The sequence below is a fragment of the Peromyscus leucopus genome, chromosome 20 (genome assembly GCF_004664715.2).
Source record: "Peromyscus leucopus breed LL Stock chromosome 20, UCI_PerLeu_2.1, whole genome shotgun sequence".
NCBI classification, from domain to species: Eukaryota; Metazoa; Chordata; class Mammalia; order Rodentia; family Cricetidae; genus Peromyscus; species Peromyscus leucopus.
Window position 1 is genome coordinate 15345313 of NC_051080.1, and position 27322 is coordinate 15372634.

Sequence of the window (27322 nt, forward strand, 5' to 3'; positions counted from 1 at the left end):
TCTTTCCCTTCCTGCACCACCTGATGCAAGGAGCACTCAGCAGTCAAGGCAGACTTACCCTCACGCCATGAAAGATGAGAGGGAAGCCTTTTCTGGGCAGCTTCTCCCAGCCCAGCAGCGAAGTCACTACTTTGGGATCAGCACAGACCTCAAGCTCCCTATGGTAGAACAGGCGAGAGGGCAGTGCCAGCAGGGCCGAGTGGGACCTATAGTTCTTCACTAGCTTTGTGACCTGTAGGGAAAGGGTAGGCACAGATCACAAGGAGTCAAAACCACACAGTTTCTGTTCAGGTTTTTCCCTTTTGACCTTGCAAGACAAACTTAAAACCAACCATCTTAATGTTGACTTCATGGGGGTAGTCCCCTGCTCCTGCCTCTCTCTGTTCTTTTAGCTTGAAATCTGATGCCAGGCCAAGTTTCTCAGAGACTGAGAATCTCAAGGATCCATTTTAACAGAAAAGGTAAACATCAGGAGGGACAAAAGGCCTCTTTTGTGATTCTCCTGGGTCCTGATTGTTGACTGTCTCTTAAGGGTGCAGTCAGCTCTGGACAGGTCCTCTTGGGTTGGTCTGCTGTCTTACAAGCTCAGCCTTTAAATGAAGCCCGATAAAGCTCTGACTCAGCACTGGGGACAGAAAGTAAGAGCTGCTCTCACAGCCCTGGTGCATCTTAGGTCCTGGGGATAGCACCAATATGAGGAAATGCTTTTTTCCTCCAACTGTTTGCTCTTTTTCCATTTGTGTGACAAGGCAGAGAGTTTGGAACTCACCAAAAGAGGGTTGTATGCACCACAAGCACCAAAGGCATTCTCATCTCTCAGGTATGCTGGTCTGGACATCAATCTCTCCAACATAGACACATTCAACCCATAGGCCATGGCCAGCCTGGACTTGATGACTGGGCCAAGCTGCATGGGGTCTCCAGCAAGCACAATCTATAGCACATACAAGGATGTATATGGATACAAGGATACAAGGATGGTGGGGAGTAGACAGGCATACAGTCCAACTACAGCAGAAGAGCTAGGAGAACTAACAGGCAAGTGTCTCTGAATAGACTAGGGGTTGGGCTGTACAGGCAGGGGCCTCCTTGCCTACTCTGGTTATGTGGAATGAGGGAAAACGCTGAGAGGCTATGGTAGACACAGGCTATGGAATTGACAATGGCCTAGACAGAGAAGTAGGGAAGGAGAAACTAGATGGGCTCGAGACTCAGGCTTCTCTACTAAGCAGCTATGACCTGCTTTATCAGTCCTGGTACAGCAGTCCAGCCACCTCTTCCACTTATCTCTCAATGTGGCAAAAGCCTCAGGGATTCAGCTTGTGTTCTGGAATTTGCTGCTGTGCCTGGCCATGGGAAACTACCCCTGGCCCTTTCCATGATGCCTTTTCCTTGTAGGCCTCACACACATTAATATCATGCTGACCAGTCTCTTAAGTATTCTAATTAGACCAGTCCTTGTTTGCTCCTTAGTTCCTCCTAGTACTCTGTCTCATAGAGCCTGGTGACTTGAGGGGAGATGGTGGGAACACGTCTGGAGGAGCCTGACAAGTTCACAAGTGGATGCCAGATGACCTCTCAGCTGGGGGTACTGAAAGAAACATGTTCTAAGGTGATAATCATGTCACTGTCCAAAGTACCATAGAGAAGATCAGATGGGGATCTGCAGGAGCACACAGAGTTGGAGGGGCTGGGGGCTTGAGTGAGGAGACCCTGAAAAATGTAATGGAAATGACAGCCAGATCTTAGCAGGGCATGAAGCTCTGTCTTCTCCCCTTTGCCATACCAGAAACTGTTGTTGACCCTGCCATTGTGTTCCCAGTACTACAATGGCTCTTAGCTTCTGTTTGCAATCGAGTAAACAGTAACAAGCAAGGGCCTTTCTTCCCAGCCACAAAAGATTGAGGCTGTGATGAACAGCACAGCTCTGACCTCCCAGATTCTCAGGGTCCTAGCACTTTTACTTGAACGCTGTGACTGTCACCAAGGGAAACTAGTAAGACAGAAACACACAAAAGACACAGGCCTTACCTGGCCATTGATGTCTGAAATCAGTCCCAGAGGAATAAGGCATTCTGGCTCACTTGCCTGCCCTGCCTCATCCACAAACACGTGTGTGAAGTATCCAACTCTAGAGCCAAAGATGTCTGAATGGTAATTTCATTGTATGGTTTAGCAACTGCTACCTAACACATATTGGCAAAGCTCTGCTCTGGGGTCCTGAGATTATAGTGGGGTTCTCCAAGGAAAATGAGACCAAGAGGTATGTGTGTCACATGACTTGGGGTCACAACAGCTGCAGGCCTGCTAGGAGACTCATGAATCCCTATCAGCAGCTGGTGTTCTGTAAGCAGAAGGTGTACTTATTTGTAAGGACATGAAGGGGTGAGGGTGAGTATAAACAAAGCCTGAGAGCCCCCCGGCAGCTTAGAGTTCTGGCACCTTGTATCACAAAAATCCTTTGCCTTTGCTTAGACCTGTACCCTCCCAGTGGCTAGTCTGAAATACAAAAGTTCTAAGTTTTGTACTTGAATCATTAAATGTAGACTGTCTCATTAGTGATTTCACAGCTACATCCTGGGATGAGTCTGCTCCAAGCTGCAGAGCTGTCTGTCCTCAGGATCTCAGGAGTTGAGATTCATCCTTGCTCTTCCTTCTTCCTCAGCCTGGCCTGTGCTACCTCCTCTTCTTAGCAGGACAGCTTGCAGCCTCCCTGGCTCACTTCTAACGCACTGGTATGAAGCTTCCTCACTCAGTTTCTTTTCAGCTCTTGGGACATTCTTCCTAGCACTGAGGACATGTTCTTAGGAAGCTTTCTCTGGTCCTCAGCCCACCTCCTCCCACCCCCTGCACCATCAATGCTCCACCTTCTTGGGGAGACACCACTAGTGGGTACTTGAGCTGCCTCCACCCAGGACTAACCTCACAGACCCGGTTGTTTTCTATGTAGCCTGCCTTCCATCGATGCTTTAAGCTACTCATGCAGTGGAATTCTTCTAAAGTGAGGGTCATATCCTAATGCCTCTTCTAAAAACTGAAACCTTCGGAGCCAGGACTCTTGTTATAGCTCCTGTCTCCATTCTTGCTTACCAGGTCCCAACTCTGAGGTTTCCTTTATGTGAACATGTTCAGGGCTCTCTACCCACAGGATTTTTTTTTTTTTTTTTGGTTTTTCGAGACAGGGTTTCTCTGTGTAGCTTTGCGCCTTTCCTGGAACTCGCTTTGGAGACCAGGCTGGCCTTGATCTCACAGAGATCCTCCTGCCTCTGCCTCCCGAGTGCTGGGATTAAAGGTGTGAGCCACCACCGCCCGGCTCACAGGATTTTTTACATGTTCCTAGCTTACTTGCATATCCATTCTATTGCTGAACCCTTTGAGTCTCTTTGGTCTCATCAATGATCCCAGTTTCCTCAGAAAAGATGCCCCCCTCCTTATTGTTCTTATCCTATGGCTGACACCCCCCTCCACTACTCAATCTCTATCTGGTCAACCTCTTCTGACGTAAGTGTGGGAGATTCAAACTGTCTAGGGAACTCTGTTCCTCAAACACCTGGTACTTACCTCACACCTATCTGGTAAAACAGTCCTGCACTGCTACATGTGGTGATTATTATCCTGAAGCGTGAGGCTCTCCAGATATCTTCTCCATCTCTGCAATATGGTTTGATGGCATCAATAATAGTCTGGGGCAAAGAGGTTAAAGTCAGTTTGGTTTTCAATTTATTGATCATTTCCTTAAACTGGACAGAACAGCAAGGTTGGAATTCTACAAGATAATCTTGCCTTGTTGATACTTCTTAGTGATGACTAATTATTAATGATTATCTTAAATTAAAATGTCTTATCTTTTCATATTAAGTCCATGTTTTATGGACTCTAAAGGCATGAATATACTATAATCTTTTACATAACCCAGAAAAGAACTTAAAATATTTTTCTAGTCACAATTTCTTTTTTGAGCAATATTTTATTCAAAAGCAAACTAGGATCCTCTAATTTCCCAAAAGGGATAGTGATAACCAAATCAATAAAACAGAACTAAAAAGAAACTAGAACACATTTGAAGAATTAAATGAAAGCACAACATGAGAATTTAACAAAACTGAGAATGTCCACAAAAACACTGTTAATCAGAGAGTGTGAGAATACAATGAAATATTCAGGAATAAGAACCCATCGTGTAGCTGAGCTGTATCACAAGACTGAGCAATTTCTCCATTACAACTTTCTACGATAGTTTGGTGTCTACCAAGCGATTACCTCCTGCTAAAACCTGCCCACTTGGCATTCTTCATGAAGGATTCCAGGTGCCCATCCCTGCCTGGGCTTACCTCCTCAAATCTGCAGGTGGCATTCACCCGGACCATGGCAGCTGGCTTCAGTACCTTGCTCTCATGAAGCCGCAAACACACAAGGTCAGCAGCACTGTTGGAGGGAGCGCACACCAAAATCCGACTGTCCGGTAGAGCAAAATGTACCTTAATTAAGAAGTAAGAGACCAGGGATCTTATTGCCACAGAGTGGAAACCCTAGGTCTGTATCCAGCGTACAGATTTCTTTATAGGGAATGAAGGGTGTGGGCTTGGATACTAATCCCTGAGCACCTGAGACACTCCTTGCAACGTCAAAGTGACTGACTACTCTGCCTCACTGGCCACAGATGAGATGTAATCAGGTGGTAGCCCCCACCCCCCACTACTCCCACATACATACAGAAAAAGAGAGAATGCAGGGTTATCCAAAGCCTGTATATGGTATATCCCCATCTCTGCAACCACAACCTTCCACACACATCTCCACAGACATCTCCATAGACAGCACCAAGTTACATCAATCTCACAAGCCCAGCTTGCAGTATAGCACAGAACACTTAGAGTGTGCTTGCTAATCAAAATCTGGAATGACACTGTAGTACTATATATACAGTATTTTCATAAACTTAATTGGAAATATAAAGGAGATACCAGCAAGAGCTACAGAGTCGTGGCTTCAGTACTATCCAGGCAACTTCTTCAGTAAAGCCTCACAATAGGATCAAAGGTTTACTATTCTAGAAATGAAGTTTCCTTCTACACTTATGAAATAAACTTAAAATCTTAATACATAAACAGACAATGTTAGTAGCTAAATCTTTCTCAAGTTCTTCACAAATGTCTCTAAAGTTTAAACTAATACTTTCTCAGACTAAACACATCAACACAGCACAGACCCACAGCAAACAGCACCACTGTCCTTACCTGCAAAACAGCCTCAATTATTGTCACAGTCTTCCCAGTTCCAGGAGGTCCAAAAAGAATGTATGGGAGGGGTCGGCAGTCGCCACTCAGAATCCTCCTCACTGCCAGCTTCTGGTTCTCATTGAGCAATGGATTGAAGAACTCCTTATCTGTTGCATTAGGGATCTGAATTTCATCCACTGCATTGGAAGTGGAAAGACAGCCTAGTCAGAGGCCACAGAGCTTTGCACAACTGCTTATTAGATGCTATAAAGGCCAAATAAAACCTGACAATGCCAATAACTTTCAGTATGACAAGAGAACATGTTACAGAATCATCTGTGTTTTTTGAGGCAAAGTCAGGAAAAGTAACTTAGCTTTCTAAGCCACTTATAGATACTGCATCACCTGAAATATTACATACAGGGCTTAAAAACCTTTTTTGTTGGTGATTTCCCCTAAACATTTAAATGAGTTGTTTTAAAGTCAGCATACAAAGCAGTAAGTTTCACTGTGGTACTTTCACATACACTTAGTTCTGGGTGACCTTCCTGACCCGCAGTCTCCACACCCACTGCTTGCATTCTGCTTTCACGTCACATGCACTCTGACACCCCTTCTTCTTTTCCCAATGCCCCCTTAAGAACTCATTCCTTCTCACAGTACCCTACTTTTATGACCTATATACCAACATATATACATATCTAATAACTAAAATTTAAAATCTGCATATGAGGGAAAACCACTTGGTATTTGTCTTTTCAAGTCTGGGAAACTGCTTAATAATTTCCATTTCATAATTTTCCAGAAAAGGACCATGACTTCATTTTTATCTTAATATAATTCAATTGTGTATATGTAATTAAAATTTTATCTCCAATTGGATGGGTTGATTCCACATTTTAGCAATGATGATTAATTTAACAATAAGTATATATCTGCAAGCATCTCTTGTATACTTAGATTTCTTGGGGTATATATCCAGTAGTATAGCTGGACAATATGACAGTTCCTCTATTTATATTATTTTTTTTAAAAAGATCTATTTTGTATGTATGAGTATTTGCCTTCATGTATGTCTATGCATAACACACGAGTGCCTGGTGCCTGCAGAGCCAGAAGAGGTGTCAGATCACTGGAACTGGAGTTGTAGATGGTTGTGAGCTGCCATGTAGGCATAGGGACCAAACATGAGTCCTCTGCATGAACAGCCAGTGCTTCTTCAACACTACTTTAGATTTTAGTTTTTGAAACTTCTAGACTGATTTACTAGTAGTAAATATGAATTCTTATCAGTATTTGTTGTCTTGTCTCACTTAGCCTCTCTGGCTGCGGTGAGAAAGAATTTTGAGTAGTTTTAATTTGTATTTCCCTGATGGCTATAGATGTTGAACATTTTTTTAAATGTTTACTAGGCATTTGTGTTTGTCAGTATTACAAGTCAGGTGTGCTGAATCCTGCTTGTAGGTTTTGCTATCTAGGCTAAGTGAGGGATCACTTGAGTCCATGAATTTAAGACCAGCTTGGGTGACATTGTTAAGACTCTTGACTTAAATATACCCTGAGGATACAACAACTTAAGAGCATGCATGGCAAGAATAATACACAATCTAAGTTTTTTCTAAAGTAATCTAAACCATCTAGACACCCCTTGGGATCATGCAGATGGGGCTTCAGCCTTCTCTGTGGACAATGTGTCTGTCACGATGATCTCCAACCACAGTGTGCTTCTCAGGCACCTTCTTTCAGTTACAGGTTTCTTCACTGTTCTTCTCTGAGCTCAGTATACACTTCTACCCCACTCACTAGTCTCTGCAGTGGAGTCAGCCTTCTCTGGCAGGTCTGTAGTAGCCACGTGCCTCTCCTTTGTTGTATGTTTAGTTTGGTCCACCAGTGTTTTCTTGTTCTGGAAATGATCATGAAGAGAGCAGTTACAACGATAGCTTTGTGAACAGAAACTTATTTAAAGAGCAGCACACACACCTACCAACAACATTCTGCTGTCACATTTAACGATTCTTTGGCTAGGTCTACCCCTTGAAACATAATTCAAACATGAGATAGTCAATAAAAACTTGCCTCAAAGTTTAAGGTTTCCTTCCCCAGCTCTTTGAAAAATAAATGTAAACAAACTGATTTTTGTCACAATAAAATTGAAACAAAGAGGATCTAAGTTTGATTTGATTAACATACATCCTGCCTCTTCCTGTAAGCAGGGAAGGCTGACAGCACAGCCTAGAGCCTGGCTCTGCTAGGCAGCCTTGGGAATACCTCTCCTGAAGGCAACAGAACTCTGCTGTGCAGCAGCTCCACGCCTTCCCGAGAACACAGAAAGCCAGCACTGCCTGTCGACTGTGTTCAAAGCCCACACAAGAACCGGTTTTGCAGGTATGTTTGAATATTGATATATTTGCTTTGGGCCAATGGAATTGAGTTTTTAATTCTTCTATTACAAACATTCTCTAATTCATAGCTTTGCACATGTATCTTTGTACACTCAATGCCTTTCATAAAATCAATCTTGTAAATGCACATGATAAAATTTCTCCATTAAAAATATATGCACTGTCAAATTTTATTCCAGGATTTCCCCATGTGACCTCCCATCACTGTTACTGGGGCTGCAGAGGATAACTGGTATGGTCTTGGTCCATGTGTCTGGTCCTGTAATTGTATTTGTCTGACCATAGTCTAGTATGAGGATATACTTTAATATGAGGACAGGTAAGTATTCTTTTTCAATACTGCCATAGGTATCTGTGGCCTTTACATACATATTTTCTAATGTGTATTTCATGTATATATGAAATCTATAATTAGATTTTAAAATTTATATTTTAGAACAACTTGGTTAAGTTTCCGAAAACAACAATAAAACTAGCTGGAATGTTAAGATTCACAGATTTGTGACGGGAGATGGCAGAGTTGGTAAAATGCTTCCCATGCAGGTATAAGGACCTGAGTTCAATTCCTAAAACCCATGTCAAAAGCTAGGCATGGCCGGGCAGTGGTGGCGCACTCAGGAGGCAGAGGCAGGCGGATCTTTGTGAGTTCGAGGCCAGTCTGGTCTATAGAGCGAAATCAAGGAAAGGCGCAAAGCTACACAGAGAAACCCTGTCTTGAGAAAAAAAAAAATCTAGGCATGTTGACAAGACAACAAACTAAACAACAACAACATGGGCTGGGGAGAGGTACAACTGTACTAGGAACTGTCTCAAAGGACTCCTAAAACCTGTAGTCAGCAAGCTAAGGACCAGGAGAGTTGATGGTTATGTTCCAGCCTAAGGCTAAGGAATGAGAATCAGGAGGCTTGCCAAAGGTGTTAGTTTCAGTAAGATGGCTGGTGTCTCAAGGCTCCAAGAACAGCCATGCTCCAGTATGAGTCTGATGGCAGAATGCTGGAGTTCCAACTGTAGACACTGACAGGAGGAGAACCCCTTTCCTATTGTATGCGAGTGCTAGGAAGTAGGGTATGTCAGTCTGTTTATCCTAGTCAGGCCTCATCTGACTGGCTGCCATTCGAACATTAAGTGGGGGCAGTAAGCTTTACCAACACACAAATTCAAATGTCAATCTCATCCACAAGATGATATACCCAGATCACTGATACACCCAGAATAAGATTCACTGTGCTTCTGGATACTCTTTGGCCCAGTCAAGGTGACATGTAAAATTAATTACCATAAGAATATGCCTTTGTCCTTCGGATAGTGATGTGTCTCGGAGTCACATTTACCATATTCTTGATATCAGTCACCTGTATGTGTACTCCATCTCCAATCAATCTGGGTTACGGTTTAGCAATTTTACTCATCTTCTTAAGACACCGGGGGTTTTGTTTGAGACACAATATTGTTAATGGAGCCCGGGCTGAAATTATAGGTGTGTGATAGATACCACACATGGCCCCAATATGCTTCCTTACATTTTTTCCCTGCTCTAGTTCCTATAACTCCATCTTGGTTGACTGATGGAATGCTAGAATTTATTTATAACTTGGCTAGAAATAATATTCTGCACTTAAGAATACAATGATTCAGCTAGTCAGGAAATACTCATCTAAATAGCAGTAGCTTCTCTTCACCCCATCCTACCATCTCCTCCACAGACTTTTGTTTGTTTCTTTCTTTTCTCTTTTTTTTCTTTTGGTTTTTCGAGACAGGGTTTCTCTGTGTAGTTTTGGTGCCTGTCCTGGATCTTGCTCTGTAGACCAGGCTGGCCTCACAAGAGATCTGCTTGGTTCTGCCTCCCGAGGACTGAAATTAAAGGTGTGCGCCACCACCACTCGGCTACACAGACTTTTCTTGAGAATCAGGCAATGGAATGAACCAGGAGTAAGGTGATGAAAGACAGATCAAAGTGTATCTATGTTCAATGAAGACTTCTATTTTCAAATCAAAATAGATGCCTAGAAGTAAATACATAGCTGAGGATTTGTTTACTTTATATATGAGTGCTCTATCTGCATGCACTCCTTTATGCCAGAAGATCTCTCACTACAGATGACTGTGAGCCATCATGTGGTTGCTGGTAATTGAATTTAGGTCCTCTGGAAAAGCAGCCAGTGCTCTTTAACTGCTGAGCTATCTTTCTGGCTCCCAGCTGATAATTTTTAATGAATAACCTTTTCTTATTTCATTTATAGTGTTTTCCACGATTGAGTGAGCATCCTATAACTGCCATTTTCTGTGTGTGTGGTACATATGAGTATATATGTACATGTTTGATGAGTGCAAATGTGCACATGCCATGATTGGTGGTATGTAGGCCAGAGGACAATCATGGATGTTATTCCTCACATTGTACCTTGAGACAGGGCATGTTTTATTGTCCACTGCTGTGGACTCCAGGCTAGCATCCAGGAGTCTCCTAAAACTGCCTCCCATTTGATATAGGAATGCTGGGAGGTCAGATGTGCACTACTGTAGCCCAACTTTCCATGGGCTCTAAGATTTGAACTCAAGTCCTCATGGTTGAGCAATAGGTGCTTTTACCCACTAAGCCATCTCCCCAGCTGTAAAACTACCACTTTTGCTTCTAAATAACTATGTTTAATGCTTATCATAAACGCTACGGTCAGTTTTGTTGGAGTTTATTTTTTGTTAACATTAGTCAGTAATTACTAAAGATACTCATAACTGGTCAAAGTACTGAAAATAAGTAACTGTTGAATGCCCAGCCATCAATGAGACATCTGTGTCATCACCTTCATGGCTCAGAAAGTGCCACAAAATCAGGGGCAGGAAGGATATAAAAGCCAGGGAAAAGGTGGGAAGACAAGTGGATCATAGATTTCTGGGCACAACAAGACCACTGTACTCTTCAGCTTATAGCAGCTGTCATTATCTGTACAAGACTAGCCTGAGCCTGTCATGGAGGAGAGAGAAAGGCTTATGGACTTCACCACCCTAGAAGATTTATGCACAGCTAATGGCTGAGAGGGGAGGGAGAAACATTTTCTTGAGTGGTACAGCAATGGTAAGATGCTCATACTACTGTAAATGAACTCTCAATTATGCTCCTGTAAGCAACCCTCATAAAAGAGATGAAAGCAGATGGGGAGGGGGGTGAACTGGGAAGAGAAAAGGATAAGGGAGTGAGAAAAAGACAAGAGAGATCAATGGGGGTGTGACTGTGATAAAAATATATTAAGTACATGTATAAAAATGTCATAATGACATTAATATACAATGAATGTATATGCTAAACCATTATAAAATAAAGCAATTACAGAGGTTCCAAGCAACAAGACTCCTACCTTTTGCACTTTTCTTTAAAAGATTTATTCATTTATTATGTATACAGCATGTATGACTGCAGGCCAGAAGAGGGCACCAGATCTCATTACAGATGGTTGTGAGTCACCATGTGGTTGCTGAGAATTGAACTCAGGACCTCTGGAAGAGCAGTCAATGCTCTTAACCTCTAAGCCATCTCTCCAGCCCCCTTTTGCATTTTTGGAGAGTACTTATAGAATAGTAAAAGAGTTTCCAAATATTACACGTAATTTGAAATTTTATATTTATTATACACTTAAGACATTCCCATGAAATCACATTCCAACAGCACACAATTGTAGTTTGCAAACCTCAAGCTGGCATGGATGATTTTTCATATTACTAGAAACACAATGGTAAATAAAAACTACTATTTTATTCATAAAGTGTACTAAGAGCCTAATACACTACCTCCAATACAAAGGCACTAAGTGACCATTCATAGAAGCACAGGATTAGCGAAGTAAAAAATAGAGTGTCTTTGCAACGTTTACAGACTACAAATGTTAGTGATGCGCTAAGCTAACATTAGTTAGACATTTTCTATGCATATACAAGCATGTAAATGCCCCCCTCCAACATTTAAAGAGAGCAATTTTTTTTTCCCCGACAGGGTCATAATAAATAGCCCTGGATGTCTTGGAATTCTTACTGTAGACCAGGCTGGCCTCAAACTCACAAAGAGGCTCCTGAGTGCTAGGATTAAAGGTGTGCACCACTTAAAAGCACACAATTTTAAAATAAATTGATATGATCATACAAGCACCCATATCTTATTTTTCCCTTTTTAAATATATTATAGCATCCTGGTCCTATATATAATTGTATGCACATTTAAACTAAATACACCCTATGAATATTTTACTTTATTAAGATTTATTTTTTATTATATGTGTATGGATTTGTCTGCATGTCTGTGCACCATGTGCATACAATGCCCTTAAGGGCCAGAAGAGAGCGTCAGGTTCTTTGGAACTGGAGTTAGAGGCAGTTAGCTGCCATGTACATGCCGAGTGTCAAATCTGGATCCTCTTGAAGAGCAGCAAGTACTCTTAACCAATAAGCCATCTCTCCAGCTCCCCTCCCCGCTTTTGAGACAGTCTCATTATGTATTTCTGGCTGTCCTGCAACTCATTCTGTAGACCAGGTTGGCTTTGAACTTACAGAGGTCTGCCTACCTCTGCTTCCCAAGTGCTGGGATTAAAGGTATAAACCACCACACCCAGTAATTTTAGTTTTATTTAACTGAAACTTTGGATTATTTGTGAATAACATTCCTCTAATACTCCAGTCGAGTGAGAATTGAATTCATATTATATACTTAAGTATATCATAGCCATCAAAACACTACCTTGGTGATGGACTGTCCATCAATTTTGGTGTCCTGTGCAAGGCTCCAATTCCCTGTCACCTGAGGAGACTGTAAAATGATTTCTTCTGGAAATAATACTTTGAAACAAGAAAAAGTAAAAGGGGCAGATATTATTTAAAAGTATGAAGACAACCTAAACATTAATGGCTGATTCTGAAATAGTTCATATTTCATTCTATTCTTTTCAGATTCCCCTTTTCCTAGTTTTAACATTAAATAATATTGCATAGACTTTGCAACAAGCTATTACTTATCCCTGTGAGAACAAAGATGAATTACATTACCAGGAGTAAATACAGAGAATAAATTAATTTTCAATTATTTAAGTATGCTATTTTTTACATAGTTAAAGTAGTAAAAAAAAAAAAAAAAGAGGCGGAGTATAAACTGCCCAGTAGGAAGGTAAAAACATGTACTGTCATATTTCTTACATATAACTGAAGAACTCTATAAACATACTCTAGGGAGTTTTAATACTACCAATGTACAAAACACTACCTTTTACACCCAAATGGATGACTTGTTCAAGTGCATAGTGACACCGTCTGCTTGTGGTCCTGCCAGAAAGAAAAACATAAAATATGAACCTTAAACAAAAATTTTATTATGTAAATGTTACCACACGAATGTTACCTCCAAACTCCAAAGCTTAGATCAAATTTTTATTTATGTGCTCGTGACTACAATTTATTGCCTCTGTGATGGCTTTGGAGGGTATGACCTTTAAGAGATGATAAGGCCATGAGGTCAAACTATTTCTGTGTAAACAACTTTGTTACACAGAAATGTATTAAATGTATAAAATGAATTAAACTCACTGTCCTGGCTTTCTCTGGCCCGTTCCTGTATTCTCTTGCCATGTTTTGATGTAGCAAGAAGGCCCTCACCAATGCTACAAAAGTCTTCAGAACTGTGAGAATAAATCTTTTCTTTATAAATTATCCAGCCTATGATATCTGTTGTAGCAACAGGAAACAGACAAGACAATAAACTTACAGCAATCACTCTAACACAAACTTTACAAAAAGCTTGTAGATAAAAGACCATACAGAGGTCAGATGTTACAGGGTCATAAAGGCATGTTCCTGCCCTTATGTGAAGGGAGAGGGAAGGGGAGCTTTAAAAAACATCAGACAATTAGGAGTTTTATACCAAAGTTTAAGCAAAGACAACTGAGATATCAGGACAGCAGGCACCATCCTTCTAGAAGAGTAAGGAAAATATTGATATTACTGTGTCAAGAGAAAAACAGTTTTGCTGTAAGGTTTTTTTTCATTTGAAATTGGGAAAAAAAAACAAAGAATAAAAACACAGGAAATAAAAACCCATTTTCAATAAGTCAGGATTACCAATACTCCAAAAGCACAAATGAAGATGCTTTATCTGTTCTACTGGGCAATGTTGCTCCAATTACAGAGCAGAACTGACTCATGCCTTCGTAGAGATAAAGGACAGGTTTCTTGAAGGCTCAGATGGCTGTGGGACACAACATAGACACTTGACCATTCCTAACTACTAGAGGGTGTGGGGTGGATGCTAAAAACTAGTATCAAGATCTACTTCTGTGGTGCCTGTCACCACAGATACTCTGGGGGTGTCTCTGTGAGGGGCACTGAACCTGTGTAAGCTCTGTTTTCCTATCTTTTCAAGATAATTGCTTGGGATACAATAAACTCCATATAAAGAGGGATAAGAGCTGGGATAGAATCACCCCAGGACTTGGCCAAACTGACTCTAACAAAGAGATAGAAAATGAGAAAAATTAAGTAGATGTAGCATGTATATGCATTGGGGAACACAGGACAATACACAAGACGTCCAGAGGGCAGAAATGAGAAAGGATCACAAAACCCAACTTCCCTAGATATGAACTAGTGGTTCAAGAGGAAGATGTGCAAGATGTCAACTGTCTATTTTAGCATCTTTGTGCAAGATAAAGAGAATCTTGGGGCTGGAGAGATGGCTCAGCTTTTTAGAGCACTCTGTTATCGCAGAGGACGAGAGCTCAGATTCTAGCATCCCTGTTGTGTAGCTTACAACCTGTAACTCCAGCTCCAGGAAATCTGACGCTATCCTCTGTCATCTACATTCATGCATGTGTGCAACACAGACACACACACACACACACACACACACACACACACACACACACACACACACGCACGCACACATATACATGCACAGAGTCTTTTAAAAAAAGAATCTATTATATCTTCACTCAGGACTAAGTGACCAGTAACTAAGCTAGAGTGGTAAAGTCAGGGTAATATTCATCCAGCACTAAACACATGAGGTAGAAAAAGGAAGGCCTTCAATCTTTGGTCTCCACTTATAATAATATGAGGAGCTGGAGAAAGAAAAGCAGATGGAGCCCAAGAGAAATAGGAAAAAGGAAATAATACAAGATCAGAGCAAAACTTAATGCAACTGGGAACAGAAGAACAGTAAAGAATGGTATGCTAGTGAAGCCAAGAGTGGAGTCTTTGACAAGGTCACTAAAATAACATACTTCAAGGCCCGGAGAGATGGCCCAGTAGTTAAGAGTACTGACTGCTCTTGCAGGGGATCAAGGTTAGATTCCCACACCCACATGGCAGCTAACAACCATCTGTAACTCCAGTCCTAGGGGAATTGATGCCCTCTTATGGCTTCCATGGGCACCAGACATGCATATAATGCACAGACATGGCAGGCAAGAGTTACTCACACACATATAAGATAAAATAAAAATAATAAAAGACCCCACATTTCTAGGATATTGATGAGAGAGGGAAAAAAACAAAACCCACTAACATCAGGAATTAGAAATGTGAAATCACTATAGATGACAACTATAGGAAAAATAGAATAAGAAAATTCTGTAACTAACTTAAATGCAAATAAGACAACCTGGATGAAGTACAGAGTTCTTAAAATGACAGACTCCTAAAGCTTACAGGAACCTAATAACCAGGCCAAGAGGATGGCTCAGTGGGTAAAGGGACTTGGGACTTGCCACCAAGTCTGATGATCTGAGTTTAATTCCCAAACTCAAGGGTGGAAGGAGAGAAGTGACTCCACAAAGTCTTCCTCTGACCTCCACGTGCACTATGGCACACGAACCACATATATCATAGACACTTATATGCACGCATGCCCACATGTACATATACAAACACACACATGCATGCAAATAAAAAGAATCTAGTACTAAACCTAAAAGATTCTTTTTCTAGTAGAACAATAGAACACACAGCTTTAAAGATTCCCACAAAGAAAACTCCAGATCTAGAAGGCCTCAGAGGTGACTCTATCAAATGCCTAAGGAAGAAATGAAAGTTTTCCAGAATATACAATATACTGTAGACCAATATATCTCATGAACATAAATATAAAAAATGAGTAAAATTTTAGCAAATCAGACCTAACACACATTAAAAAAACAAAAAAACCCACATCATGACCAAATACTGTTCATTTCAGGAGACAAAGGTGAAATTACATTAGAAAACAAATTAAGAAAACTGACTGATGAACCCAAGACAGAAAACCCCACATAATTTCAAAAGATACAGAAAAGCATTTGACAACATCAGTATCTATTCTGTGTGTTTGAGACAGGTTCTCACTATGTAGACCTGGCTGGCCTGGAACTCAGAGATTTGTCTGCCTCTCCCTCCTCAGTGCTCAGTATTTATTCTTGACTAAAAATTATCAGTAAACTAGGAATCTCTCTCCTCAATCTGCTAGGATATGTCAAAACCTTCCATGTCACCTTGAACTCCTTGCTGAGAGGAAATACCGAGAGCAAGCAATTGGAAATTAAAGGTAATACTGTTTACAATAGTATTAAATTAAAAAAACAGGGCCAGGAGCCAGGAGTGGTGGTGCATGGCTTTAATCCCAATATCCAGGAGGCGGAGACAGGTCAGCCAAGGCTATATAGTGAGACTCTGTCACCCTGTCTCAAAAAAAAAAAAAAAAAAAACAAAAAACCCAAACCAACAAACAAAAAAGGACACACCTGCTGAAAACATGTAAAACTACAAACTGAGAAGTACATATTGCTAAAAGGAAACTGACGACATATGTAAATGAAAGGAGAGAATCATGTTTTCAAAGGACTAGAGGACGATATCCTAATAGCATCAATTTTCCTCAAACTGATCCAAGAGATAAAAGCCTACACTTAGAATTCCTCAGAAATACGTGATTGGTTAGGAGGGGCTGGACCCTCTGGAAAGGGGCCCATTGCTCTGCTCCCAGGTTGTAACTGAGAGTGCAGTGAAACCACCAAACTGGACTTCTCCATCTGTAGGAAGAGGTTTATTGTAAACATAAAACTGCTGTATGGCTCTCTCTCTGGTGGTGGAGAGAGAAGAGCCAGAGGTACTTGGGGTAGTCCAAGGCTGCTATGTCTATCTCTCAGGGACAGAGAGAACAGTAAACTCTCAACTGCCAGGGCTAGCTCTCAGAAAAGCCAGGCGGCTAGCATGGGGGCTTGCAGGCCAGAGCTTAGTGGCTTTGATACGTACCACAGGTACATGCCAACAGAGATCCACATGCCCCATTTGCCAGAGGCAAGGGAGATAAGGGAAGTGGCTCTTTCTGGCAAGAAGAAATTGGTTTCACGAGTTTCTGAAGACCTCTGAGGGCAGATTTTTTTCTCTCCACCAGCAATCCTTCTGTTTTCCCTGTGGGCATCTAGCCCAGCTAGCCCCAGACTGTCATTTTCCCTGTGGGCATTTAGCCCGAGCTGGCTCCAGACTATCACTCTGGGCCATAGTCAGTGCTGCTGCCTTTTGGGATGTTAGCACAGGATGGCTAACAAGCCATCTCTTGCATGCCCATGGAGACTTCAACTGATTCACTCAAGGATAGACCATATGGGAGGATGAAAAAACATTTTTATTAAACTCACTAAAACCTTACCTATTATATGTAAACTCGACATCCATAGGTTCAAAATTATACATTTGTTCAAATCCTGGATTAAGCTTAAGAGTTACATCTTCTTCATGAATCTAAAAAAAAAACAAATGAGTGGTTCAACTTCTACACACTAGACTGGACTTTCTAGGACAATCTTGCATCTATAGTTGGGAATACATCATGAAAATATCATTTTACAGATCTGAGCCAAAATCTTACGTATCTGCAAAATTAACTGAGAGTGAGTAAATCATTCTTAAACTACACAAACAGGGGTGATGTCTTCATTCACATCAGCAACACTTAACCAGTCTCTCCCTGTGCCAAGTACACTGACAATGTGGTGTACAAGATCAAAGGAGATCAACCTGCCAACGACCCCAAGTCATGAGTGGTCCTGCTGAGTTAAAGCCTCCACAGAAAGGTCACTCAGGACTTCCTTTTCTAGTAGTACAGAGGTTAAATGAAGCTGGATCCTGCATAAAATAAGACCTCATACTTTCATCTGAATAGGAAAGAAAGGGACCCAAACATCCTCAGGTGGAAGCTGCGCTGAGGCTGTGTGGCTTTTCAAAGCCCAGGCCTGACACTGTGCAAGGTCAGAAGCTGCAGTGAGAATCCGGACCCTGAGGCTGTGGGCAGAAGGTGACGCACAGTAAACACTGCGACAGACTGTCACAGAGTCCTCCCATTCTCAGGAGATGCTGCCACAGTCCTTTCTGAGGAAAGCCACCTGGCAGAGGCTCCTGAGTTACCCAGAGATTACAAAAGTGAAAGGAAGGGAACCCACAACCTAAGGTCACTAAGCACACTAACCCTGATCACTAAGAGTGTGGGGCCAGGATCCTCAGCAGCCTAGGATACTGCAGACTGACTTGACCTTCTATCTGAAAAGCTGCAAACGAAGTAAGAAAACGGAAAGACACATAAAAGCAAGCACAAGGCAACTTAAAAACATTACAACAGCCAGAGTAGTCAGAAGTAAAGGCAAGAGAGGGGTACTGGGAAGGCTGCAGGTGGGGCAGTGTGTGTTCTCTAGAGCCCTAGTTACTTCTAAGTCAATCTGACACAAGCTAGTCATTTGAGAAGAGGAACTCAACTGAGGAAACACCTCAGATTGGCCTGTAGGCAGGTCTATGGGACATTTTCTTGATGAATGATCCACTGGGGAAAGCCCTACCCACTGTAGGTGGTGCTACCCCTGAGAAGGTTGTTGGGTGATCTATCAGACTGGGCAGCAGCCCATTAGAGACAAGTCAATAAGCTGCTGCACTCCTCCATGGTTGCCACCTTGACGTCATGCTTTGGCTTCCTCTGATGACAGACTGTAAATAAACCCCTTCTTCCTCAAGCTTTGGTCACGGTGAGTTTGTTTATTTTTTAAAGATTTATTATATATACAGTGTTCTGTCTGCATGTTTACCTGCAGGCCAGAAGAGGGCATCAGATCTCATTATAGATGGTTGTGAGCCACCATGTGGTTGCCAGGAATTGAACTCAGGACCTCTGGAAGAGCAGTCAATGCTCTTAACTCTGAGCTATCTCCCCAGCTCTGGTTATGGTGTTTTATCACAACAACAGAAACCTAATTAAGACATCTAGCACATGCTTGGCAAGAAGATCCTCTGTGGTTAATTGGAAGTGAGTAGCTCTCAGTAAGGGATCAGCACATGAGTCTTCTCTCCCTAAACTCTCCAAATTGGCTCTCCTAACAGGGCACAGCTTTTGAAGGCCAAGAGACCTATGTTGGACTATCCCTGCTGGTTGTAAGACAGCAAACTTGACTTCAGCATGATAAATATGTGTTTCAGATGTGGCTTCTTTACCAGCTACACCATCTGGGTCTCTTGGAAACCTTCTCTATCAGCTTGAGTATCCTGCCCCATGTTCTGGCCAGAAAGTTGATGGCAGAACCAAGGGAAGTCATGCAGAGACCGAAGCATGCATTGACTGAGCACCTGGCTTTACTGCGCAGAGTATCCTACTGAATGCCTCAGGACCATACTTACCTAGTGGGTCCTCCTCCTAAGGCTCCTATCCGCTAACTCTTCTAGATCATGCCCACAGGGCCCAAAGCTGATTCAGTGCAAACATGGCTTACAAGTAGTTTTATATAGTTGAAAATTATACTTTCTTAGACAGGAAGGTCCCTTTACACAACAAAAATTACTCAAAGATCCCGTGTCTTTAAATTTCCCACAATACAGACAAAGCCACTGGAGTTCCCTCTGTGAGGGTGGATGAGTCAGTCTGTCCTTCACTCTTTGAGGAGTGTCCTCTCACCTCCATGACATAGCCGATATATTCAATGACATGTCCATTGTATTCTTGAGATTTTAAAATCAGCTTGTCACCTAGGTAAAAAATATATTACTATGTGTCAAACACAAAATCATAAATTTCCTGCTTCACTCTGAAATCAAGTCTTAATGAAGTATAATAAAATATAGAATTCCTGATATTGTTGCTTAAAGATAGTGTGTAACAAAGAAACATGTATAACATACACGTTAGATCACTCCCTTTTAAGTAAATGTTGCTTCTAAGGACAGAAATGGGACAATCTAAGTAAGTGGCCAGGTGAAACTACTTTTCCCCAGTGTGATCTTTCTGCTGGCCCCCAGGTAACCCACAGTGAGGATCTACCTGCATAGAGGGAAGGCCGGCTTTCAGCAAGGCCCGGGACCTCTAGCACCAGCAGATCCCCCTTCCTCTTCAGGACCACGCCACTCATGTTATACTCCTTCAGTTCTATTTCTGCATGGATCTCCTCCAGCCACAGCAGAGTGGAGAACTTCTCCTTGTAGTTCGACATGTTCAGAAGCTAAAAAACAAGCACCCAGTCTGTGAAGACAGAACAGTACATCCCTATCTATGTCTAAGGAATACCCACTCTTAGAGTCCAGATGTCTAAACCCTTACATCCAAGACATCTACTCCAGACAGGACTATTCAGGGTGAGAGGTTATGAACCCAGTCAGCATACCTCCACCCTTTGGCTTATGGAGGACCACAACACTGTGGCTCTTCATTAACCAAAATCTCTACTCACTACCATAGTCTGGGCCCTCAGCCAACTCTCTTGTCCCTAACTTTCTGTCACGTCTTTGAGCTTATTCTGGAAAGGGTGGTGTAACTTCCAAAGATGTTTGAGGACAAGGACAGGCTATCTATCCATTGGCCTAGATATAGTGTAAAGGGCCATCTTCCTTTCCATCTGAAATAATTGTAAAAATATCTAGATGAAAGCCGGGCGGTGGTGGCGCACGCCTTTAATCCCAGCACTCGGGAGGCAGAGCCAGGCGGATCTCTGTGAGTTCGAGGCCAGCCTGGGCTACCAAGTGAGTTCCAGGAAAGGCACAAAGCTACACAGAGAAACCCTGTCTCGAAAAAAACAAAAAAACAAAACAAAACAAAACAACAACAACAAAAAAAACTAGATGAAACGGTAAGTCCTAGAAACATAAAAGCTACCAAGACTATACCACAAAGAAACAATGCAATCAGAATATAATTGTAACTACTCAAGAACCAAAAACTTTTTCAACAAAGAAAATCCCTAGATCTGGTGGTTTCATGAGAAAATTCTACATTTAAAGAAACAGCAGAAATCCTCTTCAAACTTTTCCAAAAGCCCAAGGAATCCTCTATAATTCATTCTAAGAAGTCAGTATTACTCTGACATCAAAATCAGAAAAGGACATTTATAAAGAAAGAAAAGGCATGTGGTGCACACCTGTAATCCCATCGCTCAGAAAACAGACAGGAAGATTACAAGTTTGAGGCTAGCCTGGGCTGCACAGTGTCATAGTGATGTGAGGGAACGGGGAGGAAGAAGATAAAGGGAAAGAGGAAGAAGGGAAAAGACATGTAAAAGAAGAGGGAAAAGGAAGGGAAAGGGAGAAGGTAGAGAAAAAGGCAGGAGAGAAAAAGAAAGAGTGGTACTTCTCTCAGCTACGCAGCAGGCTAAAGAAAGAGGGCCATTTCAGTTCAGGAGTTTGAGGCTATCCTGGGTAACATAGTAAGACTCCATTTCAAAACAAAACAAACAGAACTTACCCAACCACAGCTCCCTCTCCAATACAAACCAATGTCTTATGAATATTGATTCAAGGACTGTCACAAAATGCTAGCACACAATGCTGTAGTATATTAAAAGTATGGCCAAACTTAGGAGGTATGGATAGGCTAACATATGAAAATTAAAAACAGCAAACTACTTAACAGAATGGAGAAAAACACATGATCATTGAGATACAGAAAAAATATCTGACTAAATTCAGCATCCTCTCATGATTAAAAAGAACCACTTTCTCAATATGATAAAGGTAGATTATAAAAATACTCACTGCTGAAAAACTGAAAACTATTCCACTAGGATCAGAAACAAAATAGACGTCCATTCTCATCATTTCTCCTTATTTCTAGAGGTCTTTGCTGTAGCAATTAGTTAAGTAAATGAACTCAGGGTAGGAGCTTTTAGTAGAAACTAGCAGAGGAATGCTGCTTACTAGTTTGCTCCTCTGGCTTGCTCAGCTACCTTTCTTTTATATAGCTCAGCAATAAAGAAAATGCCTCATGGGCTGGAGAGATGGTTCAGAGGTTAAGAACACTGGTTGCTCTTCCAGAGGACTGGGGCTCAATTCTCAGCATCCACATGGTAGCTCACATCTGTCTGTAACTCCAGTCCCAGGAGATCCAATATATTCTTCTGGCCTCTGCTACAATGCACAGACTGTGCACAGACAGAGATGCAGACAAAACACCCATACATATTAAATGAATAAGTTAAAGAAAGAAAGAAAATGTCTCACTGATATGCCCATAAGCCAATCTGATGGAGGCAACTCTTTAACTGGGGTTCCCTCTTCCCAAGTGACTATGGATTGCATCACATTAACATCTGAAGCTAACTATGACAGTAAGTATTGTGAATGTAAAATCATCAGTGCTGAGAAAGCTTTGCACACAAACACTAAAATGTCAGAAGTGTGTTTAAGCCACTTCAGGAATAGTTAGAAATTGTATTCTAACCGCTAGTCAAAATTCACTTAACTGTGTTAAGTGTGGATGTGTGTGTGTGTGTGTGTGTGTGTGTGAATGTGTGCATGTAGGTACACTTGCCTGTGTTGGGTACATGTAGAGTACCAGAGACTGATGTCAGAATGTCCTCAGTCACTTCTATACCTTATTTTTTTTTTTTAGGTTTTTTTTTTCCCCCCCCCAAGACAGGGGTTTTCTCTGTGTAGCCTTGGCTCCTTTCCTGGAACTCACTCTGTAGCCCAGGCTACAGCAATACTTCCTCGGATAGGGCAGATTTCCCATCCAATGCCAGACCCTAATTAAACTTTTGTTTTCTAGACTTCTCTGCAGCCTCTGAACTCAGGGAGGCAGTCTTCCACCTTCCCTGCAAGCAGTGTGCATCTCTTTCCCTGTCTGCTGTCCTGGCATTTCTGGGAAGAACACTTCAGCAAAGGTCACAGATGTTATGCTAAGGGACAATGCAGAGCACAAGGGAATGCTGAAGAGTTGACTGTGACATCTGCATCTAGAGCTAAGCCTAAAGCATCTCTGGCTCCACAGTCATGTCTGTGCCTTGCTGCTGAATTCAGAAGGGTTGCACTTCCTCAGAGTTGGTGCATACCTAAGTCTTTCCAGAGACTTGATTTTCAATGCTCGTCTGCCTAGCACCAGTGCTCTCCACCTTCAGTGTTCTGAGCCTCTCTACATAAGTATGGAAAGCCTCCTGACCCTGGCATAGTAGACCAAGGATACCTGGCAGATAGAAGGCTGGCTTGAATCTCCCATTTCCACTCCTCTTCCTGAGCACTCTGAACACCAGGTTATATGTGAAGGTGATTCTCTCTTGTTATCCTGAAATTCCTAGTTACCTATGGTGGAAAATACTGACAGGAGATCTGAATCCAATGGCTCACCCGGTTTTTTTGAATGGTGCTTTAGTGGTGAGTAACACCCCACTGCTTTCAGATGTTTTCCTACCTCTGCAAGAAGCGGCTGGAAAGTCAGGATGTCAATTTTCTGTTCCACACATTTTTTTAATCTATCTGGTATTGGATACTGTGGAAGAAAACTTGGAAGTTGTCTTCTTGAGTTCCTTAAAAGAAAAAGTTAAATCAAGAGCAATTATATTATGCATGTATAGCTTGTGTGTATGTGGGGGTGGGGCATGCACACACATGTGTAGAGGCCAGAGGACAACTTTGGATGTTGTTTCTTGGGTGCGTCATCCTTGATTTTTTTTAAAACATGGTCGTCTCTGGTTAGCCTAGGATTACCTGATTAGGCGAGGCCAGCCAGGCAATGAGCCCCAGGAGCTGCCTGTCTCTACCTTCCCAGTGGTGGGATTACAACATGGCACCATAGTGACTTGCTTTTTTATATGGGTCTGGGGACTGAACTCAGTTTCTCCTGGATAACAAGTACTGACTGAACTAAAAGAAATTCTTAATCTAAACTTTTACATGTATGTATGTATATATATATGTATATATATACATATATATATACATATATATATATATCTTGTCTATAGTGTATGGGTCCAGAATGTTTCAGATTTTCTAGGTCCCCTGACCCCCAGTTCTGGGATTGAACCCAGGGCCTCACACTTGTTAGGCAATCTACCACTGAGCTACACTTTTAACCCATTATTCTTCACTTTGCAATATTTATATTGATTTTACCAGTTATAGATTTTCTGAAGTGCAACAAAATCTGAAACTTGTAGGTCATATCAACATTCAGATATTTTCAGATTTCAGAAGACACTGGGTTTTGAGTTAAAGAAGTTCAACCTGTATGAGGCATTTCCCCTCAGATACTCTGTCCTGTTTCAGAAAGGCTAAAGTTCATTAGTCCATGGAAACACCTGACATGAGAACTGGACTAGGCTACACTGGGTTCAGGATCCTGTCTCTACACAAGCTCTGGCTTGGCACTCTTGTCTCTACAACAGAGCTGGACAGAGCTCTGCAAGCTGTAGGGGAACCAGATGGAAAAAGTTCCAGGAGCCTAATCAAACACCATGACATTTAAAGACAGTTCGTTTTAACTTCCTAAGTAGCTAAACTCTTACTACCACACTTTTAGTGAAGACATGATACTGACATATCACCAATAAGAAGATTGGAGGGGGTTGGAGAGATGACTTGGTGGTTAAGAGCACTGGCTGCTCTTCTAAAGGACCCAGGTTCAATTCCCAGCACCCACATGGCAGCTCACACCTGTCTGTAACTCCAGTTTCAGGGGATATGACACCCTCACACAGTTATAAATTCAGGCAAAACACCAATGAACATAAAATAAAAATAAATTATTGAAAAAAGGAAAAGTGAATTTGGGGGAAGAAAGAAAGAAAGGAAGGAAGGAAGGAAGGAAGGAAGGAAGGAAGGAAGGAAGGAAGGAAGAAAGAAAAGAAAGAAAGAAAGAAAGAAAGAAAGAAAGAAAGAAAGAAAGAAAGAAAGAAAGAAAGAAAGAAAGGGAAAAGGACATACTTGGTAAAAGCTGCCCTGTGCTTCAACTGTTCTGCTGGTCCTTGGTGCTATTTTTCTCTAGAGAAATTTAGGTTCATCCTTAAGCGTCTGCCTTCATCTAGTTAGCTACATTTAAATTCACAGCATCTTCCATATCCAGGAAGACAAAAAGCAGAGTAACAGAAATGATAGGGAAAATGGGGAGAAGTGAGGAGAGAGAATGAGGAAGGACAGGCATCTCAAGGCCAGGTCCCCTTCAAGCTCCGATGCAGTTTGTGCGGAGTGGAGGGAGCAGAGGTGTATTGCCAGTCTCTCAACTTCATCGCCACTTCCTGTGCAGTGGGTTCCTTTAAGAACCCTGCAGGTAGTCTGACTGTATGACTCTGGGTGGAAACTGCAGTCTACTACAGGGCTACCCAGCAGTACTGAAGGCTGCTGAGGCTGTGTTCACCTCTGAAGTGTGGGGTATTCATGCAAATGGCTACCTGGAAAGCAGGGGCACCTAGTAAATGCTAATGAACTAACGAACAATTACTGAGCTATGGAGGGACTAAGACAATCAGCACACCTGTATACAAGCTGCTCTCTGAGTTTGAGACCAGCCTGGTCTAGTAATAAATTCTAGGGTAGCCAGAGCTACATAGTGAGACCCTGTGTCAAAGACAAAAACACAAGAGTTCTGCTCACATAGAACAATGATTTGAATAGAAGGGAGAAGCCAGAAATGAACTCATACAGCTACAACCATCCCATTTTCAACAATGGTATAAAAAACACAGCAGAGAAATGACAGTTCCCAGAAATCACGTACATGGTAGCTTACAAGTAGAAGAATGAAATAGATCTCCACCTCTTGTTTTCTACAAAAATCACTTCAAAATGGATCAAAGAATCTGTGGTGGTCTGAATGTAACTGGCCCCCATAATCTCACAGGGAGCAACACTATTAGGAGGTGTGGCCTTGTTGAAGTGGGAATACCTTGTTGTTGGAGGAAGTGTGTCACTGTGCAGGTGGGCTTTGAGGTTTCCTATGCTCAGGATACCACCCAGTGTCTCAGTTGACTTCCTGTTAGTTGCAAAAAACGTAGGACTCTCAGTTCTAGCACCATGTCTGCCTGCAAACTGTCATGCTCCCATCATGATGACTGAACCTCTGAAACTGTAAATGAGTCACCCCAATTAAATGTTTTCTTATAAAAGCTATTGTGGTCATTGTGTCTCTTTACGGCAATAAAAACCCTAAGACAAACCCTAACGTAAGACCCACAACTCTGGATCTGCATTTTAAGATACAGGCACTGGCAAGGTTTCCTGTGCCTGTGACTACAATAGCTCAGTAAATAGTAGCAATACTTGATAGAGTTATGTGGAATTAAAAGCTTTTATACAGCAGAAGAAACAACCAGAGTGAAGGGACATCCTGCAAAACGTTACCAACTGACAAGGAATTAAAATCTATAATCTAGCTGGGCGGTGGTGGCACACTTTAATCCCAGCACTCAGGAGGCGGAGGCAGGCGAATCTCTGTGAGTTCCAGGCCAGCCTGGTCTACAGAGCGAGTTCCAGGACATGCACCAAAGCTACACAGAGAAACTGTCTCGAAAACAAAACAACAACAAATCTAGAATCTATTAAAAAAAAAAAACAAAATAAAACAAAACCAAAAAAACCCAACTCAAATACCAGCCATAAAAACAACAACAACAATGCTGGGTGGCAGTGGTGCATGCTTTTAATCCGAGCATTTGGGAGGCAGAGCCAGGTGGATCTTTGTGAGTTCAAGGCCAGCCTGGTGGTCTATAGAGCAAGATCCAGGACAGGCACCAAAACTACACAGAGAAACCCTGTCTTGAAAAACCAACCAACCAACCAACCAACCAACCAACCAACCAAACAAACAAACAACAAAATAAAAACTCAAACCATCCGGCCAATCAATATTTGGGCAAATTAATTAAACAGACAGTTCTCAAAAGAAATACAAATGGCTAATGAACATGAAAAATGCAAATTAAATTGCTCAGAGACTCCATCTCACTATCTTGATGACAATAGAGGACAGATAAAGCCAGTGAGATGTGGGAACTATACGATGTGGTACTGTGAGGTGGAGCAGCCACTAAGGAGGTCAGTACAGAACTACCCCAGGAGCTGCCCCAGGCCCATGTCTAAAGGATTCCAAAACAACACACCACTTACTTCAACATTCATGTTTATTGCCCTCAACAGCTAAGTTATGGAATCAGTCCAGACATCCAACAACAGTTGAATGCAGAGTGTGATACATATTCATACAAGAGTTGTATTCATCCATAAAAAGGAAAACAGTTATGTGTGGAAACTGGATGAACTGGAGACTGTCAAGAAAGAAAGGGAAGGAAGGAAGGAAGGAGAGAGGGAGGGAGGGAGGGAGGGAGCCAGGCTAAAGAAGGAAAAGTTTCTCTTATATGTAATTTTCTCTCTTATGTAGAATACACATTTGTAAACACACACATACCCTGTGACGGTAGAAAGGAGACTGTGTGTGTGGGAAAGGGTCTAAACGGAGAAGGA

At 41.9% G+C, this 27322-nt stretch overlaps 1 protein-coding gene across 2 annotated transcripts in view; it reads right to left on the reverse strand.

The window, feature by feature from the left end:
- Window positions 1-27322, reverse strand: part of Mov10l1 (Mov10 like RISC complex RNA helicase 1) — a 73388-nt gene that overhangs the window by 23418 nt on the left and 22648 nt on the right. For both annotated transcript variants that reach the window (XM_037197455.1, XM_037197454.1), the window contains exons 10-22: window positions 23277-23391; window positions 19923-20100; window positions 19560-19630; window positions 17277-17368; window positions 12864-12922; window positions 12345-12442; window positions 7023-7122; window positions 5238-5416; window positions 4332-4478; window positions 3562-3683; window positions 2032-2131; window positions 770-934; window positions 59-232 (exon numbers count right to left, since the gene is read on the reverse strand). In XM_037197455.1, coding sequence (XP_037053350.1) covers window positions 59-232; window positions 770-934; window positions 2032-2131; window positions 3562-3683; window positions 4332-4478; window positions 5238-5416; window positions 7023-7122; window positions 12345-12442; window positions 12864-12922; window positions 17277-17368; window positions 19560-19630; window positions 19923-20100; window positions 23277-23391 — 1600 coding nt within the window. The remainder of the gene's footprint in view (window positions 1-58; window positions 233-769; window positions 935-2031; window positions 2132-3561; window positions 3684-4331; window positions 4479-5237; window positions 5417-7022; window positions 7123-12344; window positions 12443-12863; window positions 12923-17276; window positions 17369-19559; window positions 19631-19922; window positions 20101-23276; window positions 23392-27322) is intronic.